At 46.7% G+C, this 17733-nt stretch overlaps 1 protein-coding gene across 1 annotated transcript in view; it reads left to right on the top strand.

The window, feature by feature from the left end:
• The first annotated feature begins 7078 nt into the window (after positions 1–7078).
• The window catches only part of FBN3 (fibrillin 3), a 116555-nt gene continuing 105900 nt past the window's right edge, over positions 7079–17733 (top strand). Inside the window, exons 1-5 of the mRNA XM_043990366.1 lie at positions 7079–7200; positions 13297–13538; positions 15157–15239; positions 15776–15874; positions 17158–17179. Of these exons, the coding sequence (XP_043846301.1) occupies positions 13375–13538; positions 15157–15239; positions 15776–15874; positions 17158–17179 (368 nt within the window). The 5' untranslated portion in view covers positions 7079–7200; positions 13297–13374. The remainder of the gene's footprint in view (positions 7201–13296; positions 13539–15156; positions 15240–15775; positions 15875–17157; positions 17180–17733) is intronic.

The following is a 17733-nucleotide window of genomic DNA, read 5'->3' on the forward strand; positions in this document are numbered from 1 at the left end:
AGAGAGGTTAGGTAACTTACCCAGGGTTACACAGCTAGTAAGTGTCTGGATTCTGGATAAGGACCACTACTAAGTATCTGAGGCTGGATTTGAACTCGTGTCTTCCCAACTTCAGGTCCAAAGCTCAATCTATGTTCCTAAGACTCCAAATACAACCTGGCTGCCTACAAACATGATCAGGTGTAGACCTAAGCCTTAAAAAAAGTTTTTTAGGGGCAGCTAGGTGGCACAGTGGATAGAGCACCGGCCCTGGAGTCAGGAAGACCTGAGTTCAAATGCGGCCTCAGACACTTAACACTTACTAGCTGTGTGGCCCTGGGCAAGTCACTTAACCCCAATTGCCTCAGTTAAAAAAAATTTTTTTTTTTTACTTGACCCTGATAGCTCCTCAAGCTTTCATCCTTTTTTAGCTGTCCCTATCAATGACCCCTTTCTAGCTAAGTCCAACAGCCTTTTCCCAAGTCCTTATCCTTCTCCACTTCCTTTCAGGGTTTGACCCCGCTGACCACTCCCTCCTCCTGGATAGTTTCTCACCCTCGGTTTTCATGACACTACCCTATCATATCTCTTCCTATATTCTAATCTCTTGTTCAGGCTCGTTATCCATGGCCCAACCCCTGAGTGTGGATATACCCCAGTGTTCTATCCTCCGACTTCTTCTGGTTTGTTCCCTTCCTCCCTCTACCTTCTTCTCTTACATTCTTGGGGATCTCATTCAAAGATAATTGTGAACAATACAATGGGGGTACTCGCATACTGTGCCCGATGCTGAAAACAAGGCCTCTGTGAAAACTGGTTTCTCATTTCTGTAATGCTCTTGGTATCCAGACCAATCTAGTAATATCCACTGGAAAACATCGGAATTTACCAAGTAAATTCAGGTCTTCACTCCTCTCCTGAGTTTCACTGCAAAGTACCCAACTACCTACCTTCTCTCTGTTTTTTGAGAGAAAAACTCCTCTCACTCAGTTCACAACCTAAAAATCAACCTCATTTCCTTATTTTCACTCCAACTTCCTCCATACTGAACCACTTGCTGTCTTCTTGATTCTATTGTCAGTTATCTTTGTTTGTTTGTTTATTTGTTTGTTGAGGCAATTGGGGTTAAGTGACTTCCCCAGGGTCGGTCACACAGCTAGTAAGTGTATGAGGCAGGATTTAAACTCAAATCTTCCTGACTCCAGGGCTGATGCTCTATCCACTGCACCACCTAACCACTCCTCATTCTCTTTCATGAGCTTCCTATCTGGTCTTTTTTTTGGGGGGGGGGGGGTAAGGCAATTGGGGTTAAGTGACTTGCCCAGGGTCACACAGCTAGTAAGTGTCAAGGGTCTGAAGCCAGATTTGAACTCAGGTCCTCCTGAATCCAAGGCCAGTGCTCTATCTACTGCACCACCTAGCTGCCCCCTATCTGGTCTTTTTGTATCTAGCTTTCTGCAGGGGGTGGGAGGGAAAGACCCACAAAAAACTTTTAAGCTAAATTTGCTTTACTAACGTTTTCTCCATTACTTTTTTTTGGGGGGGGGCAGGGAAATGGGGATTAAGTGACTTACCCAGGGTCACAGAGCTAGTGTCAAGTGTCTGAGGTTAGATTTGAACTCAGATCCTCCTGAATCCAGGGCTAGTGCTTTATCCACTGCACCACCTAGCTGTCCCCTCCATTACTCTTTCTTTCTTCCTTCCTTCCTTCCTTCCTTTCTTTCTTTCTTTCTTTCTTTCTTTCTTTCTTTCTTTCTTTCTTTCTTTCTTTCTTTCTTTCTTTCTTTCTTTCTTTCTTTCTTTCTTTCTTTCTCTTTTTCTTCTTGCAGGGTAATGAGGGTTAAGTGACTTGCCCAGGGTCACACAGCTAGTTAAGTGTCAAGTGTCCGAGGTCAGATTTGAACTCAGACCCTCCTGAATCCAGGGCCAGTGGCGAATCCACTTCACCACCTAGCTGTTCTTCCATTACTTTCTTAAGACAATTAATAAACAATAAATCAAGCCTCAGTTTATAGCATTTGCTGATTTCTAATTTGTAAAGCTCACACTAAAATTTTAACTCCTGAAGTGGCTCCAGCACACTCCGATGTCTAAAGTAGGTATACAAAGTCACTCCCATGCTCACTCTTCAGTGGCTTCTTATTGTCTCCAGGACAAAACCCCAAATCCCCGGCATGGCATTTAAAGCCCTTCACCATTCATCTCCAAACTACTTTTCCAGGCTTTTAACATATAACTCCCCATTGTGAACTTAACTTTCCAAACTGGCCACTCCAACACTGATCCTTGTTAGCCTGACTAGCTTCAAGGCTTAGGTAAGTGTCAAGTGTCTGAGACCAGATTTGAACTCAGGTCCTTCTGAATCCAGGGCCAGTGCTTTATCCACTTCACCACCTAGCTGCCCCCTCAAAATCTATTTCCTTTAAGAGGTCACTCCAGTTGTTACTGCCTGCCTCCCAATCTGGAGTTTGGAAGACCCAAGTTCAAAACCAGTTTCAGACACTAGCTGTGTGACCCTGGGCAAGCCATTTTCCCTATGCCTGCCTCACTTTGCTTATCTGTAAATGGGTATAATAATAGCCCCAGACTCTCTCAGGGTTGTGGTTACGATCAAATGAGGTAATATGTAGAAAGGACTCTGCAAACTTTAAAGTACTATATACAGGCTAATTATTATTATTGTTATCGCACCCACTATGTTGTGTTTTATTATCTTTGAATGTGCTGTGTGTCCTCCGAGTGCAATATAAGTTCCCTGAAAGCAGGGAGTACATCCCTTGTGATTCACATCCACAGTACCCAGCACAAGGTCTGGCACATAGGAGTCTTTGACACATGTGTGTTGATTGCATTTGATGCTGACAACAACGTAAATCCATTTAAAGGTGTTTGAGCACGGGAAGGGTACCAGGAAAAGAACAGTTTAGAAAGATGAATCTGGGCCCGAGCCTTACAACTCAGCTTCGGGGTCCCAGACTTGGAGACCACATTAATATTTTCATGAAGGGTTCTGGATAAAAGGCCCTCTGTGGGCCAGAGTTGTGATGTGGCCCAAGGCCTTGGTTGTCTCTGCAGAGTTATGGTATGCTCAGGGAAGCAGTGAGCTAGCCCAGAAAGAGCCTTGGCTTGGGGAGCAGTACATCTGGATGCCAGCCCTTACTTCTACTGGCTGGCTGTTTGATCTTGTGCAAGCCCCTTACCCATGGGGGGGCCTCAGTTTCCTCACACGTAAATGTGGAGGTTGACCCAGATGATTTCTAATCCTTCCCTCCAGTTTGCAGTGTTAAAAGGTCTTCCTAGCTCTGACATTCTACGTTCTAAGGACCGACCCCCCCCCACCCCCAGCTCTGACATTCCATGTTCTAAGCTCCCTCCCGGCTCTGACAGCTGTTTTCTAAAATGCCTCTCCACTCTGACATTGTGTTCTAAGGGTCCTCCTAGCTCTGAAATTCCCTGTTCTCAGGCCCCTCCTAGTGCTGACATTCCATGTTTTAAGGCCCCTCCCATTGCTGACAGTTAACGTTCTAAACTCTCTCCCCAGCTCTAACATTCTGTGCTCAAAGGATCTTTCCGCCTTGACATCCTTTATACCATGATCCATTCCCCCCAGGAAGAGCTATATCATAGCAACCTCCCCTCCACCTCTTGGCCTTTCACCTGGCCATGGAATTGTGGCCACAGCCCCTGGATATGCTTTCTGGAAACCCCTAGTCACAGAATAAAAGTCGCCGTTATGTCTCCTGTGCAGTGTTCAGCTTTACCTCCCCCCCAACACCACACACACACACACACACACACACACACACACACGGAGTCTGAGAGACCAGACCAGACCAGACCAGACACGGGGAGGTTCCTGGGGAAGGCGGGAAGTATGCAAGACATCTGTAATCCATTAGCCTCAGTGAGCCGGGCAGGAACTCTCCTCCCCTGCGGAATATCCATTCATTCCACTTTCCGGTCCCTCCTTAGTCCTCGCCACAGCTGGGGGCTCTTGGAAGTTCAGGGAAGTAACTGGTCAGAGGCCGGGGAGGAGCAAAGTGAGGGAGAGGAGGAAGAAGTGGGAGTCTGGGGTCCCAACACAGGAAGCTTTAGAGCCATGTCCTTCTTCCCTTGTTTAGGATAGATTGGCAGGCGCTGACTTTGGGGAGGTATCCAAACAGCAAAGGTATTTGCAGGAACATTGAATGGAGTTCATGCCTCCTCAGCCCCAAAACGTTTGCACCAAGTTTCCCACCATCTTGTCCAGACCACTGAAAACGGGAGTTGGGGAGGGGGAACAGAAACAGTTTGAAATTGAAAATCAGTCTTATCAGCTCCAAATAAGATGTTGGCCTCAAGCTTTCTGCTTTAATCAAGTTTCTGTTTTGCTCATGTTTAAAAACACAAACATTTACTCCTAAAATTCAACATTTGGGTTGTGAAGAAAAGTTTGTTTTTTCAAGCCTTCTTGGCCTGTCCCTCCCAACTTGGTTTCACCTGTACATGAGCTGAGCCTGCCTTTCTTCTACTTGTCATAAACTTAACCTCTGTCAGGCTTCAAGGGGCCCCTTGTCTAGAGTCAGGATTCAGCCCAACAAGTCCGCATTCTCTCTACCTCTATGCCATTCCCAAATCTGTATACTCTGACCCTCATCAGCCTCCACCTTCCTAGAATGAATATTGGCTTCACACAGACCACACACACACACACACACACACACACACACACACACACACACACACACACACACACCCTGAAACATACACACTGGCATCTGGTACCATCTCCAGTCCAGTCCAATCCAATGCACATTTATTAAGCGACTACTGCATGTGGGGCACTGTGCTCAACTCTGAGCATTCACAGTTGAATTAAAAAACAGCTCCTGCCCTCCAAGATCTTACATTCCCCAACTCGGTGTTCCTCTATTTGAATAATCAATGATACAACCCTATATTCTTGATGTCACCAAGTCCCCTAGCAGGGAAATGAAACGGCGTAATGCTCTCTTTTGCCACAAACATTAGTGAGAAACCCCCCCATGTAAATTTGTAAAGTGCTCTCTTCAGATGGAGAGTTTATACAGCGCTGATGGGGTTCAAGCTCCCTATTCTAAGGAAGGGTGGACAATAGGAGCTGTGATCATGAACAGCAGATGAAGCCTTAGGTCATGAGAGATTTAGGACAAGGAACCAACTCAGATCACACAGATCAGAAAGTGCTCAAAGAGAGCAGTGGACAAAATGGAAATAGCTCTAAGTTTAGGAATCAGCTTTTATCTACTTTGTCCTACCACTAAATGACTACGGATCTCTCATCCTTGCCCCTTTCTGGTCCTTGGTCCATCAGTAAAATAATGGGCGGGGGGAGGACTAGATGCAAAAATGTAAATAGCATGTAAATCTTCTTCAGGGCAAGGGACTGTTAGAAGATGGGGGAACTGTAGGAAGAACCCATAGGCATGGTGGGTAGGGTTGTTGGTACTGGAGTCAAGAAGACCAAAATTTAATCCTGCCTCAGACATTCACTAGCTCTGGGACCCTGGGCAAATCACTCAGGTTCTCTAAATTTGTTTCCTCATCTGTAAAATGTGTATAATAATAACACCTTCATCACAGAAATTTTTAAAAAATTAATAATTAGACATTGTTTTACTATTTATTCTTTTTTTTTTTTAGTTTCCAATTCTCTCTCTGCCCATCCATTGACAATATTATATCCATTAAACATGCATCACAGGGATGGTTGTGAGGATCAAATGAGAATATCCTCAGAGCCTACTAATAGCTCCCATGGATGTAGCTAAAGTTTACAAATCACTTTACACACACTATAAAAATGTTGGGCATCATTATATAATCTTCTTTGAGCCCCATAACAACCCTATGAGGAAAGTTCTATCACAACCTTCACGGTGCCCAGTTGAGTGCCAGTTCACTAGAGATGCTCATTGAATTGGGGTCCTTTCAAATCTATCCTCATAATAATAGGATTAAGTTCTGGAAATGATCCCCTCATTTTTACATATTAGGAAACTGAGAGTGTTAAGGGACATGCCTAAGGGCACAAAAAAGATGAAGTCTAGATTTGAACCCAGGTTCCCTAAGCCCAAATCTACTGTGCTTCCCCTTACACAGATTCGTTCCTATGGTGACTGAGTCATTTCAGTCATGTCCAACTCTTCATGATCCCATTTGGAGTTTTCTTGGCAGAGATACTGGAGTGGTTTGCCATTTCCTTCTCCAGCTCATTTTATAGATGAGGAAACTGAGGCAAACAGGGTGAAATGACTTGCCCAGGGTCATACAGATAGTGTCTGAGACCAGATTTCAACTCGGGTCCTCCTGACTCCAGGGCCAGCGCTCTATCCACTGAGCCACCTAGCTGCCCATGCCTCTCCTAGCTCCGTCCGACATTCTGTGTTCTAAGGTTCTTCTTTGTCCTGAGATTCCTTCCAGTTCTGACATTCCATGTTCTAAGGACCTTCCCAGTACTGACCTATTATGTTCTAATGCCAGTACCAGTTCTAACCTTCTATGTTTCAGGGTCCTACCAGTTCTGACATTCCATGTTCTAAGGGTTCTCTGATCTCTGATATTCTATGTTCTAAGGTTGTTTCCAGCTCTGACATTCTTCCATCTGGTGGTCACTGCTCCATCCCCAAAGGCTCAGGGTTCCAACATTGAGTATCCCGTCCACCTTCAGATCTTAACTTCTTTCTGCCTCCTTTAGGCAGGTAGGTAACAGCCCTTGGGGGCAGCTGCTCCTGAGTCCCCCCTAACCCCTCAGTCTTGAACCCTGAGTCGTCCCCAATGCCAAGGCCCCATAAGTTCTCCAGCCTGCCAGGCCTCTGCTCCTGGGAACTGGTAGGTGCTAATGTCTCCAGTCAGTTCCCTCCAAAGTCTCCCAGCCCTAAACCTCCCCCCACCCCGCCCCCAACTCCCCCTTGAAGTTTCAGCCTTTTGGCTCGGGAATGTGGTAGGGCTGGCCTCCTGCTCCCCTCCCTCCCTCTGCCCCCCAGCTCTCCCAGGGAGAAGGCCCTCCCCGCCCAGGCCCCCGCCCCCCGCCCAAATTGGATTACACTCTACCTTGCAGCCTCCTTCCTTCCCTCCCTCTCTCCCTCTTTCCCTCCCTCAGTCCGTCCCTTCCCCACACACCCCGGCCCCAGCCCCAGCCCAGGGCCCCCACAGTCCACAGCCCGCCAGTCTGAAGCCTCAGGACCCGGCCTGGCCCCGCAGGTATTTCAGGGAGGGAGCTGTCGGGCCACACTGCGGGGAGGGGGATGGGGGAGCGAGTGGTGGGAAGGGTGGGGAGGGAGGGAGGGAGCCCCTGGCTGGGGGAGGGAAGCTTTTCTTTGTTTCCAGCCCTAGCAGCCCCGAGCCCTGCTCAGCCCTGCCCAGCCCCCTCCTCTGAGCCTGGGCTGGCGGAGATTGCTCTGCTCCGGGCGCACGCTGTGCGCTCTAGCTTGTAGCGGAGCCTGGGGCCTCCGCTGCTGCTGCTGCTGCTGCTGCTGCGGGTGCTGTGGCTGCTGCTGCTGCTCCTGCTGCTGCTGCGGCTTCGGCTGTGGCTGCGGCTTCGGCTGCGGCTGCGGCTGCTCTGACTGGTAGGGACAGCCTCAGTCAGTCTGCCTGCAGGCTGGGATCCTCAGGCAGGTGAGAACCCCCTGCTTTGCTCTGGGGGATCTCAGGGCACCAAAGCGGGGGTCACTCTCAGGCCCCAGCAGTTCGGGTTGAGGCTCCTTCCCCTCTTCTCCCCTCCCTTCCCTTTCCCTCCCACAGGATGGATGGATGGTCAGAGGAAGGGAGACTGAGACAGTTGCGCTCTCTCTCTCTCTCTCTCTCTCTCTCTCTCTCTCTCTCTCTCTCTCTCTCTCTCTCTCTCTCTCTCTCTGCCTGGGGCTCCGATGGCGGCTTGGTGAGCCCCAGATCGGGCAGAGGCTGAGATTGAGGCCAGGAAGGGCAGGCTCTTTGTCTCCACTGAGGCTAAGCCCCCACTCCCTTCTCTCTAGTGCCCCCTCCTCCCCATTTCCTCTTCTCACTCTCCTTGTCCTGACTTCCCTCTCTCTCCTCTGCTGGGGACCCCTTTTTTCTCCCATTTCCTCTGCCTTCTTTGCCATCCCACTCACATTCTGTCCATCCCTGCTTGTCCCCCCACCCGTCCCATTCCCTTTCACTCCCTCTCCTTAGATTTCTAACTTCCCATCCTCATTCCTCCCAGGCTCAGTCCCTGCTCTGTTCCCAGGGAGGCCAATCAGGGACAGCGTCCTGTGCCCGATTCCCTCAGCCTTCCCTTCCAATCTCTCTTTGCGGTTTGGTCCCAGTGTCCAGCCCCGCTTCCCAAGTTAGAATGCTTTACCCATCTCTACTCCCTGGATTTGGAGTGAAAGAACCTGGGTTTGGGTCTGCCAGTTCCCCTCAATGTGACCTTGGGTAAGCCACTTCCCATCTCTAGGGCTCAGTTTCCTTCTCTGTAAAATGAAGAGGTTGAACTAAATGGTCTCCAAGGTTCTTTTCAGCTTGAATTTTTCTAATTCCCTCCCCTTTCCTCCTGCCCAGCCCAGAACTGGGACTTCACACAGTCCTGGGCCGGGGCCTCTTCCCCCGAACAGAGGCTGACTCCTGACTGCCCCGCCCTCTCCTTCATCCCTCCCAGCCCTCATTCCCTCCCAGCCGGCTCCTTCCCTTCCCATAAGGAACTCCAGGGGCCCTCCTCAAGACTGAGCCAAGTGGGAAAGTCCTTGGGGACCCCCTTCCTCGCTCTGGCTCCAGCTGCCGAGCTCTGTCAGTGGGAGGCCCGGCCTGGCCTGCAGGGAGGAAATGCTGCATTGGTTTCCTTGCTAGACCCCAAGGAGTTGGCTGTTTCCCTGCATTCATGACTCTAGAGAGCTGGAGCCCCTGGTGGGGTGGGGAAGTGGGCAGGAAGGGGTAATCCTTTCCCATACCCTCAGCATGAAGTCTTGTGGCTACTTTGGTCAGGGGTAGATGGGGCTGTTACCTCTCAGTGCCCAGACCCTCTGTAAGGTAGTTTCCTTGTGAGCCACATCATGACCCTGCATGGATGAGATCACAGCCTGATAGATTCAGAGCTAAAGGATCCCAACTCCTTAATTTTTCAGATGAGATAACTGAGACCCAAGGAACTCAAAGGATGATAAGATTATCCCCAGCTGACCTCCCATAATACTTTGATTACACCTCTCTAACATAAGTGTCATGTAATATCCTGTATTCCTATCTCCTACTATAGACCAGACTCCAGGAAGGCAAAGACTGCTTTCCTATCTCAACCCATTGAAGGCATGCCAAGTGTTTTTCTTACAGCAGCCCTTTGGGTCAATTATCAAAAGCACTGTTTTCTGGATTTTACCAAAGAAGAAAATGGACTGAGAAAGTAAATTGTGATGGGTCACACCGAAAGTTAGGTAGCATTTGTGAAGTGCTTAAAGATTGGCACAATACAAAGATTACCTCATTTGATCCTTACCACAACCCTAAGAGAGGTATATGCTATCATTATCCCAGTTTTATAGGTGAAAAAACTGAGGCTCAAAGAGGTTAACCCTTGGCCAAAGTCACACTGAGCAGGGATTCAAACCCACATCCCTTGACTCCAAATTCCATGCTCATTCTATTGAGCCACACACTCCTTCTGCAGGTATGTAGGTAAATCCAAAGGAATTGAAGGATAACAGCCACAGGACCTGGGTTCAAATCTCCCATTTAACTACCTATGGGACCTTAGGTAAGACACACTTCCCTTGTCTGGGCCTCAGTTTCTTCATCTGTAAAATGAACGATGTTATGGGGAAGTACTATTGTAAGGAAAGACCTGGGTTTCAAAAAGGGCTTCCCGGAATAATTGGTACAGGAGTCAGACAATCTTTATAAAGCACTTTAAGACGATGATATTGAACTCAAAAATAAACAAGGACCACTAAATTTACATAAGGATTCCTGTGAGCTGCATATTGACTTAGAAAACCACATATGACCATTATCTATGTCCTATTGTAATTTGGCAGGGTGGTTTAAATCTTTCCCAATTACATTTTAATCTGGTTCCTCACCCAGCCTGTAGACCAGTATGCTTATAAACAGATGCTTAATAAACATTTGTTCAACGAATGAATAAATGAACGATAGCAGGAAGAAGTATGAGAGGCAGCTGTGGGGTCCCTATCACTGGGAGCCAGGAAATCAGGGTTCTGGTCCTAGCTCCAACATTTTCTAGCTGTCTCTAAGCCTCAGTTTCTTTATCTGTAAAATGGAGATAATACTACCTGCTCTCCCTGACTAATGGTGTTGTTATAAGGGGTGTCCTTTGTAAAGTATAAAGTGCTGGAGGAATTGGTGGGGGAGAGGTTCTTGGTTCAGAACTGTTTGGTCTGGACAATGAGTCCTCCAGGGAATCAGAGAAATAAAGGGGAATAGGGTGGCTGCAGGATTCAGGGAAGGCTTCTTGGAAAAGGTGAGACTTGGCAGGCTCTTAAAAGTCTTCCCAGAGGCAGCTTGGTGGTGCAGTGAATAAAGCACCGGCCCTAGATTCAGGAAGACCTAAGTTCAAATCCAGACTCAAATGCTTGACACTTACTAGCTGTGTGACCCTGGGCAAGTCACTTAACTTTCACTGCCCTGAAAAGAAAAAAAAAAGTGCTCCCAGCTCTGATTCCATCGTCTCTACCCACCTAATTTCCTTTCAAAGCAAACTACAAACTATAAATGGACCATAACAATAGCTGGCATTACATAGCATTTTTAAGGTATGCAAAGCATTTAAAAAATATCTCATTTAATCCTCACAACAACCTTGGGAACTATTATTATCTCCATTTTACAGACGAAGAAACTGAGGCAGGCAGAGGGTAAGTGACTTGCCCAGGATCACATAGCTGGTGTTTGAGGCTGGATTTGAACTCAGGTCTTCCTGACTCCAGGTCTATTGCTCTATGCTCTGTACCACCACAGTCATGAACCTCTAACAGGCATTCCTCTTGTTCCCATCCTCCCATTTCCTCCTATGGAAATCCTACCCATCTTTCAAGGCCCAGCTCAAAAGCCATCTCCTCCTGGACTCCTTCCTTGATTTCTACACCATTCTCCCTCCTCTTCCACCATAGCTGGAAGTGATCCCTTCCTCCTGAGGACTTTCCTCCCTAGGAATATGTGTGTCTATGTATATGCATGTATGTGTGTGCATTCATGTGCACAGTCTATGCATATACACATACATATATGTACACATATATACACACATGTATCACTTGTGACACTTATCTAGCCTTCATACCGATTTCTAAATCTGTAGACTTCTTATCCATCCTTAAAAGTTTAATCCAATGCTGCCGCCTTCACGAAGTCTCCCTGGATTCCCCCTGTTAGTAAGGATGTTCATAGGTTCATAGCTTTAAAACTGGAAGGATCATTGAGTCTACCCTCCACACCTTAAAGATGGCAAAACTAAGTTCCGGCTAGTAACTGAGTCAAGGTTGAGTCCCAGAACCCAATCTGACATTCTGCAAGGTAGGAAGAAGCCTTGGTTCTCAGAGAACACTTGGCTTGTATATCTCTGTTGTACTTATTATGTGTTAAATTCAATTTATTTTATTTTCAATTCCAAATCTTTTCCCTGCTTCCTCTCCCTCCCTCCCACAATGGAAGGGAAAGAAGAATAAAACCCATTACAAACATGTATAATCATGCAAAATAAATCCCCACATTAGCCATACCCCCCAAAAAAAACCCCAAAAGAAATATACCCCAGTCTGTACTCTCAAGTCCACCAGCTCTCCATCAGGAGGTGGGTAGCATGCCTCATCATCAATCCTTTGAAACTTCAATTGCTTTCCTTTGTTGATTAGAGTGACCAAGCCTTCAAAATTGATGAACTTTACAGTATCGTTGTTATTATATAAATTGTTCACCTGATTTTGCTTATTTCATTCTAAATCCATTCATACAAGTCTTCCCTGGTTTTTCTGAAACCATCTCCTCTGTTGTTTCTTACAGAATAATAGCATCCCGTTACATTCGTACCACCTTAACTTGTTTGGTCATTCCAAAATTGATGGGCATCCTCTCCATTTCCAGTTCTTTGCCACCACAAAAAGATCTGCTATAAATAATTCTGTCCATATGGGCCCTTTTCCTCTGTCTTTGATCTCTTTGAGGACAAACTTAGTAGGGGTATTGCTGGGTCAGAGGGCATGCACAGTTTAATAGCTTTTAGAGCATTATTCCAAATTCCTTTCCAGAATGGCTAAGCCAGGTCCCAAGAGCCTTATTTATGTCTCTGAATCCCTCTGTAATATGGGGGATACAGCTTGTCACCCCATAGATATCACCATATATTTACTGGAGGGATTAATTGAACAAGTATTTATTTATTTATTTGTTTGTTTGTTTGTTTGTTTATTTTGTTTTTTGTTTTTGGGGGGGTTTTTTGCAGGCAATGGGGGTTAAGTGACTTGCCCAGGGTCACACAGCTAGTAAGTGTCAAGTGTCTGAGGTCAGATTTGAACTCAGGTCCTCCTGAATCCAGGGCCAGTGCTTTAACCACTGCACCATCTAGCTGCCCCTGAACAAGTATTTATTAAACTCTTAGTAGGTATAAAGCAAGGAAATGCAAAGGTCAAAATTAAAAATGGTCCCCACCCTTAAACAGCTTGTATTCTATTATGTTTCAAGGACGGGTGACCTCGCCATTCTGCCCTGCCCCCCACATACACACACACACACAGATCCCATCCCATCTGGAACTTGGAGTCTCAGAGAATTCTCCAAGGCTTCAGTAGGTTAGGTAACTTGTCTGGAGTCATGAAGCAGGAAAGAGTCCAAGGTGAGATTTGAACCCAGGTCTTGTGATTCTAGGCCCAGCACTCTATCACTTAAGGAAGGAGAGAGTATTCATAATAGCTTGGGCAATCTGGAAGGGCTCAGAGCAGAGGATGCAACACTTCCGCTAAGATTTTCAGCCTAAAAGTATGCGTAGAATTTGGGCAATGAGAAGAGAACGGGGTTTGAGGAAGGTGGCACTCTCATCTGGAGCGCAGTGCGAGCTTGTCCCAGGATGGAGGGGCTTTGACCAGGAGGGTCCATGTGGAAGCTGACTTGAGGAAGACCCTCTGTGTAACTGTGACAAAATGGAAAAAAGCCTTGGGCCTCGAGTGAAAGATGTTTACACTTGAGTCCTAGGTCACACTTGCTTTTTATTCCTTTGGCCTCCAACAATTCATACTCCGAAATTCAGTTTTTCCATCTGTGAAATGGGAATAATGAACCATGCCATTGTTACTGTACTGAGCCCTGCTTCTTCTCCCTCCTTCCCTTCCAACCCAGGACGAGAGCCTGTGACGATCAGCCCTAGGGACTGAGCCTCAAGGGACGGGGCTAGGGGAAGAGGCAGGCATGCTGACCATGGCTGGGAGCTGGCTGACCCAGATCCTGCTGGGATGGACAACACTGGTCTGCATGACCCAGGCCCAGTGGGAAGGGGCCATTCGGGCAGACAGGCCTGCTGGCTCTGAAGAGACACCAGCCTTAAGCCGGGTTCGAAGAAGAGGCTTTGACACTTTAAGAGGGTATGTACACACCAGGATCCCTCCCCTCTAGAGAAGAATTGGGGAGAGGCTGTCAGGATAAAAATGTGGACACCATCAGGGGACCTCCACTCTCACCCAGGGAAGGTTGGTTCAGGGTTTTTCTCAAAGGGTCACTTAGTGACAACTCTGTCCTCCCCACTTCCACCATATATTCCTCCTTCCACCCTCTATCTGGGATTAAATGACTAGGGAGGTGAAGCAAAAGTATGAGGGAAGCTGGGGCAGCTAGGTAGCACAGTGGATAGAGCACCGGCCCTGGAGTCAGGAGGACCTGAGTTCAAATCCGGCCTCAGACACTTGACACTTACTGTGTGACCCTGGGCAAGTCACTTAACCCCAATTGCCTCACCAAAAAAAAAAAAAAAGAATGATGGAAGCCAGGTGAGAGGGGAGAGCAAAGGAAGCCAGAGGCCCCTAGGACTCAGTGGACAGAAGAGGATATTAAGGAAGGGAAGGGAATAAGCATTTATATACCACCTACTGTGTGCTTGACGATTATTATCTTACTTGATTCTCACAACTCTGGGAGGTAAGTGCTATTATTACCTCATTTACAGTAGAGGAAACAGAAGCAGGCAGAGGTGAAGTGACTTTCCCAGGGTCACAGGGCTAGCAAATGTCTGAGGCAGGATTCAAATTCAGGTCTTCCCTACTCCAGGCCCAGCTTGCCATCCACCATGCCATCTAGCTGTCTAAAATAAATTAAAAGCAATAGCAACTTTAAGCTTTGCAAAGTGCCTTACAAATATTATCTCATTTTGATAGTAGAGTTGTCTCCATAAATTGTGAGCCCGAGGAAGCCCTGGGTGTGCAAACAAGGATTGAGGAGTTCTAGGTCCCAACACCTTATCATGGTGGTGCTATGAGCACCCTGTCCACGGTCCCCATCTATAATGCCCATAATGCCCTGTGTGAGTACATCCAAGGTGATTTCTGAATTTCTGCCACTTTTTCCACATTTTTCCAATTGGCATCATGTACCAAGAGCAGGAGTTGCCATGTTAGGGCCCAGGGGCCAGATCTAGCTGATCTGTGACCTTTTTTCTTAAACTTGATGATGAACCAGGTAGCCTGCTGGATTTGGCCTTTGGGCCTTGGTTTGCTGACACTGGCCTAGAATTAATTAGCTGCTCTTAACCCTGATAATAGCCCACACCATGATGATAATAGCACTCCATTCTCTTTAGTTCCTGGGGGAATGGTCAGGGGTGTTCTCCCTATATTGTGGGGTATCGAGGCAGGGCCATCATTCATTCATTCATTCATTCATTCATTCATTCATTCATTCATTCATTCATTCATTCATTCATTCCTTCCTTCCTTCCTTAAGTCCTTGCTCTCTGGGTCCAAGATACCCAAGATGGGGGGCAGCTAGGTGGTGCAGTGGATAGAGCACTGGCCCTGTATTCAGGAGTACCTGAGTTCAAATCCAGCCTCAGACACTTGACACTTACTAGCTGTGTGACCTTGGGCAAGTCACTTAACCTTCATTGCCCAACCAAAAAACAAACAAACAAACAAAAAAACCCAAGATACCCAAGATGGAGACTGAGGGCTTGTGTGTGAGGCCTCATCCTGTGTTCCTGCTCTTTTCCAGGCCAAATGTCTGTGGCTCCCGCTTTCATTCTTATTGCTGCCCGGGCTGGAGGACCCTTCCCGGGGGAAATCAATGCATTGTCCGTAAGTGAGAGCTTCATATTCAGGCCCTGGGAGTGGCGGGGGAAGGGGTTACTACAACATTGCCCCCATCTTAGATAGGAAATTGGACTTTGCTCTACAAATAGATTAGGAGAAGTTGAGGAAGGCACTCTCGAAGTCATCTCCTTTTCATAGACTTGGGCAGGAAGATCCCTACCCTCCTCAGAGAGTGTTATTTCTCTTATCCTTAGCTGCCTCTAGGAAACAGAATTCCACAGTCATTCCTGATCTTCTAGAGAAGTTCTTCATGATTGTCCCATATCTCCCTCTGACTGTAACTTTACCTCAGTTCAATCAACATCATTATACCCATTTACATATGGGAAAACTGAGGACTGGAGAGGGGAAGGAAGTTAGTTACTGAACCAGGATTTGAATTCAGGTCTCCTCAGTCCCCATCCTGGAATCCTTTCCTGTTTCTTGGTTACCATTGCCACAGCGTAGCAGCAGTTATAGCCAATGGAGAGGCCAACCCATATACTTTGTCCTTACCATCTCCTCCTCTTCCTCTTTTTCAGCCATTTGCCGGAATTCCTGTGGGGAAGGGTTCTGCTCCCGACCCAATTTGTGTGCCTGTGCCAATGGGCAGCTCTCCCCAAGCTGTGGTGCCAGTGGAGGTGAGGGGCTTAGAAGAGAGGGTAGGAGGTGAGGGGAAAGGGAGGTTTAGAGGGAATAGAAAAGACTTGGGAGGTGAGGAGGAGAGGAGAACAAGCAGGAGAGAGGGATTCAGGAGGTAAGGGAGGTAAGGCTTCCTTTTGGAAAAATTATGACAAAATCACAGAACGTTGGAGCTGGGAAGCCAAGAAAACAGTATGTTAGAACTGGGAGGGCCCTTAGAACCCAGAATGTCAGAGCTGGGAGGGCCCTGAGAACACAGGATGTCAGAGCTGAGAGGGCTCTTAGAATGCAAGATGTTAGAGCTGGTAAGGTCCTTATAACATAGAATGTCAGAGCTGAGAGGGCCCTTAGAACATGGAATGTCAGAGCTGGGAGGGCCCTTAGAACACGGAATGTCAGAGCTGGGAGGGCTCATAGAACACAGAATGTTAGAGCCAGGAGGGGCCTGAGAACATGAGGTGTCACAGGTGGGAGGGCCTTTAGAGATCATCTATTCCAGCCCCTTCATATTACACATAGAAAAACTGAAGGATAGGGAGGGAATGGGATTTGCTCAGAGCTACACAGTTTGTTAGGATTTGGTCTAAGATGTAGGCAGGGATCAAGATGACCTCCATTTCTGGTCTTTGGCACTGGCTCAGACACATGGCCAATGCTCTTCTCTTCCCTAGTAGTCTGTCTTGTCTGGCTGCCTTGCCACCATAAGCGGAAAACCCTCTCAGACCTCTTCCTACTTCCTTCCATAGTGCAATGAGGAATCCTGCCTTTGTCAAAAAGTAACTGTGCTAAATGCTTTACAAATATTTTCTCGTTACAACAACCCTATAAGGATCCCCATTCTACAGTTGAGAGAACTGAGGCAAAGAAAGGTTAAGTGACTTAACCAGCACAGCACACAGTAAATGTCAGAGACCAGATTCAAACTCAGGTCTTCCTGACTATAGGACCTGTCCACTGTACCATCTGGCTGCCTCCAGGTGCCTGCAGGAGTTGGGAAAGTGACTACCTGATGGGTAATGGTACTTCCATGGGCTTATTTAGCTATAGGGCTAATAAGTAATAGGTACTAAAGGCCAGGGACACAGACACTGTGATCCCCACCCCCACAAAGGCAGGCATCACCTGACTATAACATTGATTCATAAAAACTCGAGAAAAATTTTAATAGATGTTAACATCCCAAATACTCATAATTTCTAAGGCATATGATACAGAATGTTTTCAAAGTATAGATACTAAGCCAAGTGGTACATATCACCCCTGTTTTCCTGTTTGCTCCTAGGATTGTGCGAAGGATGCTTTTGGTGAGCCTAAAAAGCAGGGATGCTAAACCTTCTTTGTAGCTTGTATACCTTTAGCACTCTAGTGAAGCCCATGGACCATATCACAGAATAATGTTTTTAAATGTATAAAATAAAATGCATGGGATGATGTACAAGAAGAAGCTAATTATATTGAAATATAATTATTAAAAAATTGAATAGTTTGACGACCCCAAATTAAGAATCTCTGTTATTGAGGATGATCATAGATCATTGGACATATTAATGAAACAGAAGACCTATCACCCTAGGGCAGTTCTAGAAAGATAAACAGTCCCTTACTGAAAAGGGGAAAGAAGATTGATAGGCCTTCTTTTTTTTTTTTTTTTTTTGAGGGCAATGAGGGTTAAGTGACTTGCCCAGGGTCACACAGCTAGTTAATGCTTTTGTTCAAGTACAGAAAGCAGTTATTTCATACACCTTGCAACAATCCATAGAGCATTGTATGTAACAGAATAATAGCAAGATAATGACTTGTCTCAAGACTGTTTCTCTCTGAACCTCACAAAGAGGATAAAAATAATGAGATCATAACT

The sequence above is a fragment of the Dromiciops gliroides genome, chromosome 1 (assembly GCF_019393635.1).
Source record: "Dromiciops gliroides isolate mDroGli1 chromosome 1, mDroGli1.pri, whole genome shotgun sequence".
Classification (NCBI taxonomy): domain Eukaryota; kingdom Metazoa; phylum Chordata; class Mammalia; order Microbiotheria; family Microbiotheriidae; genus Dromiciops; species Dromiciops gliroides.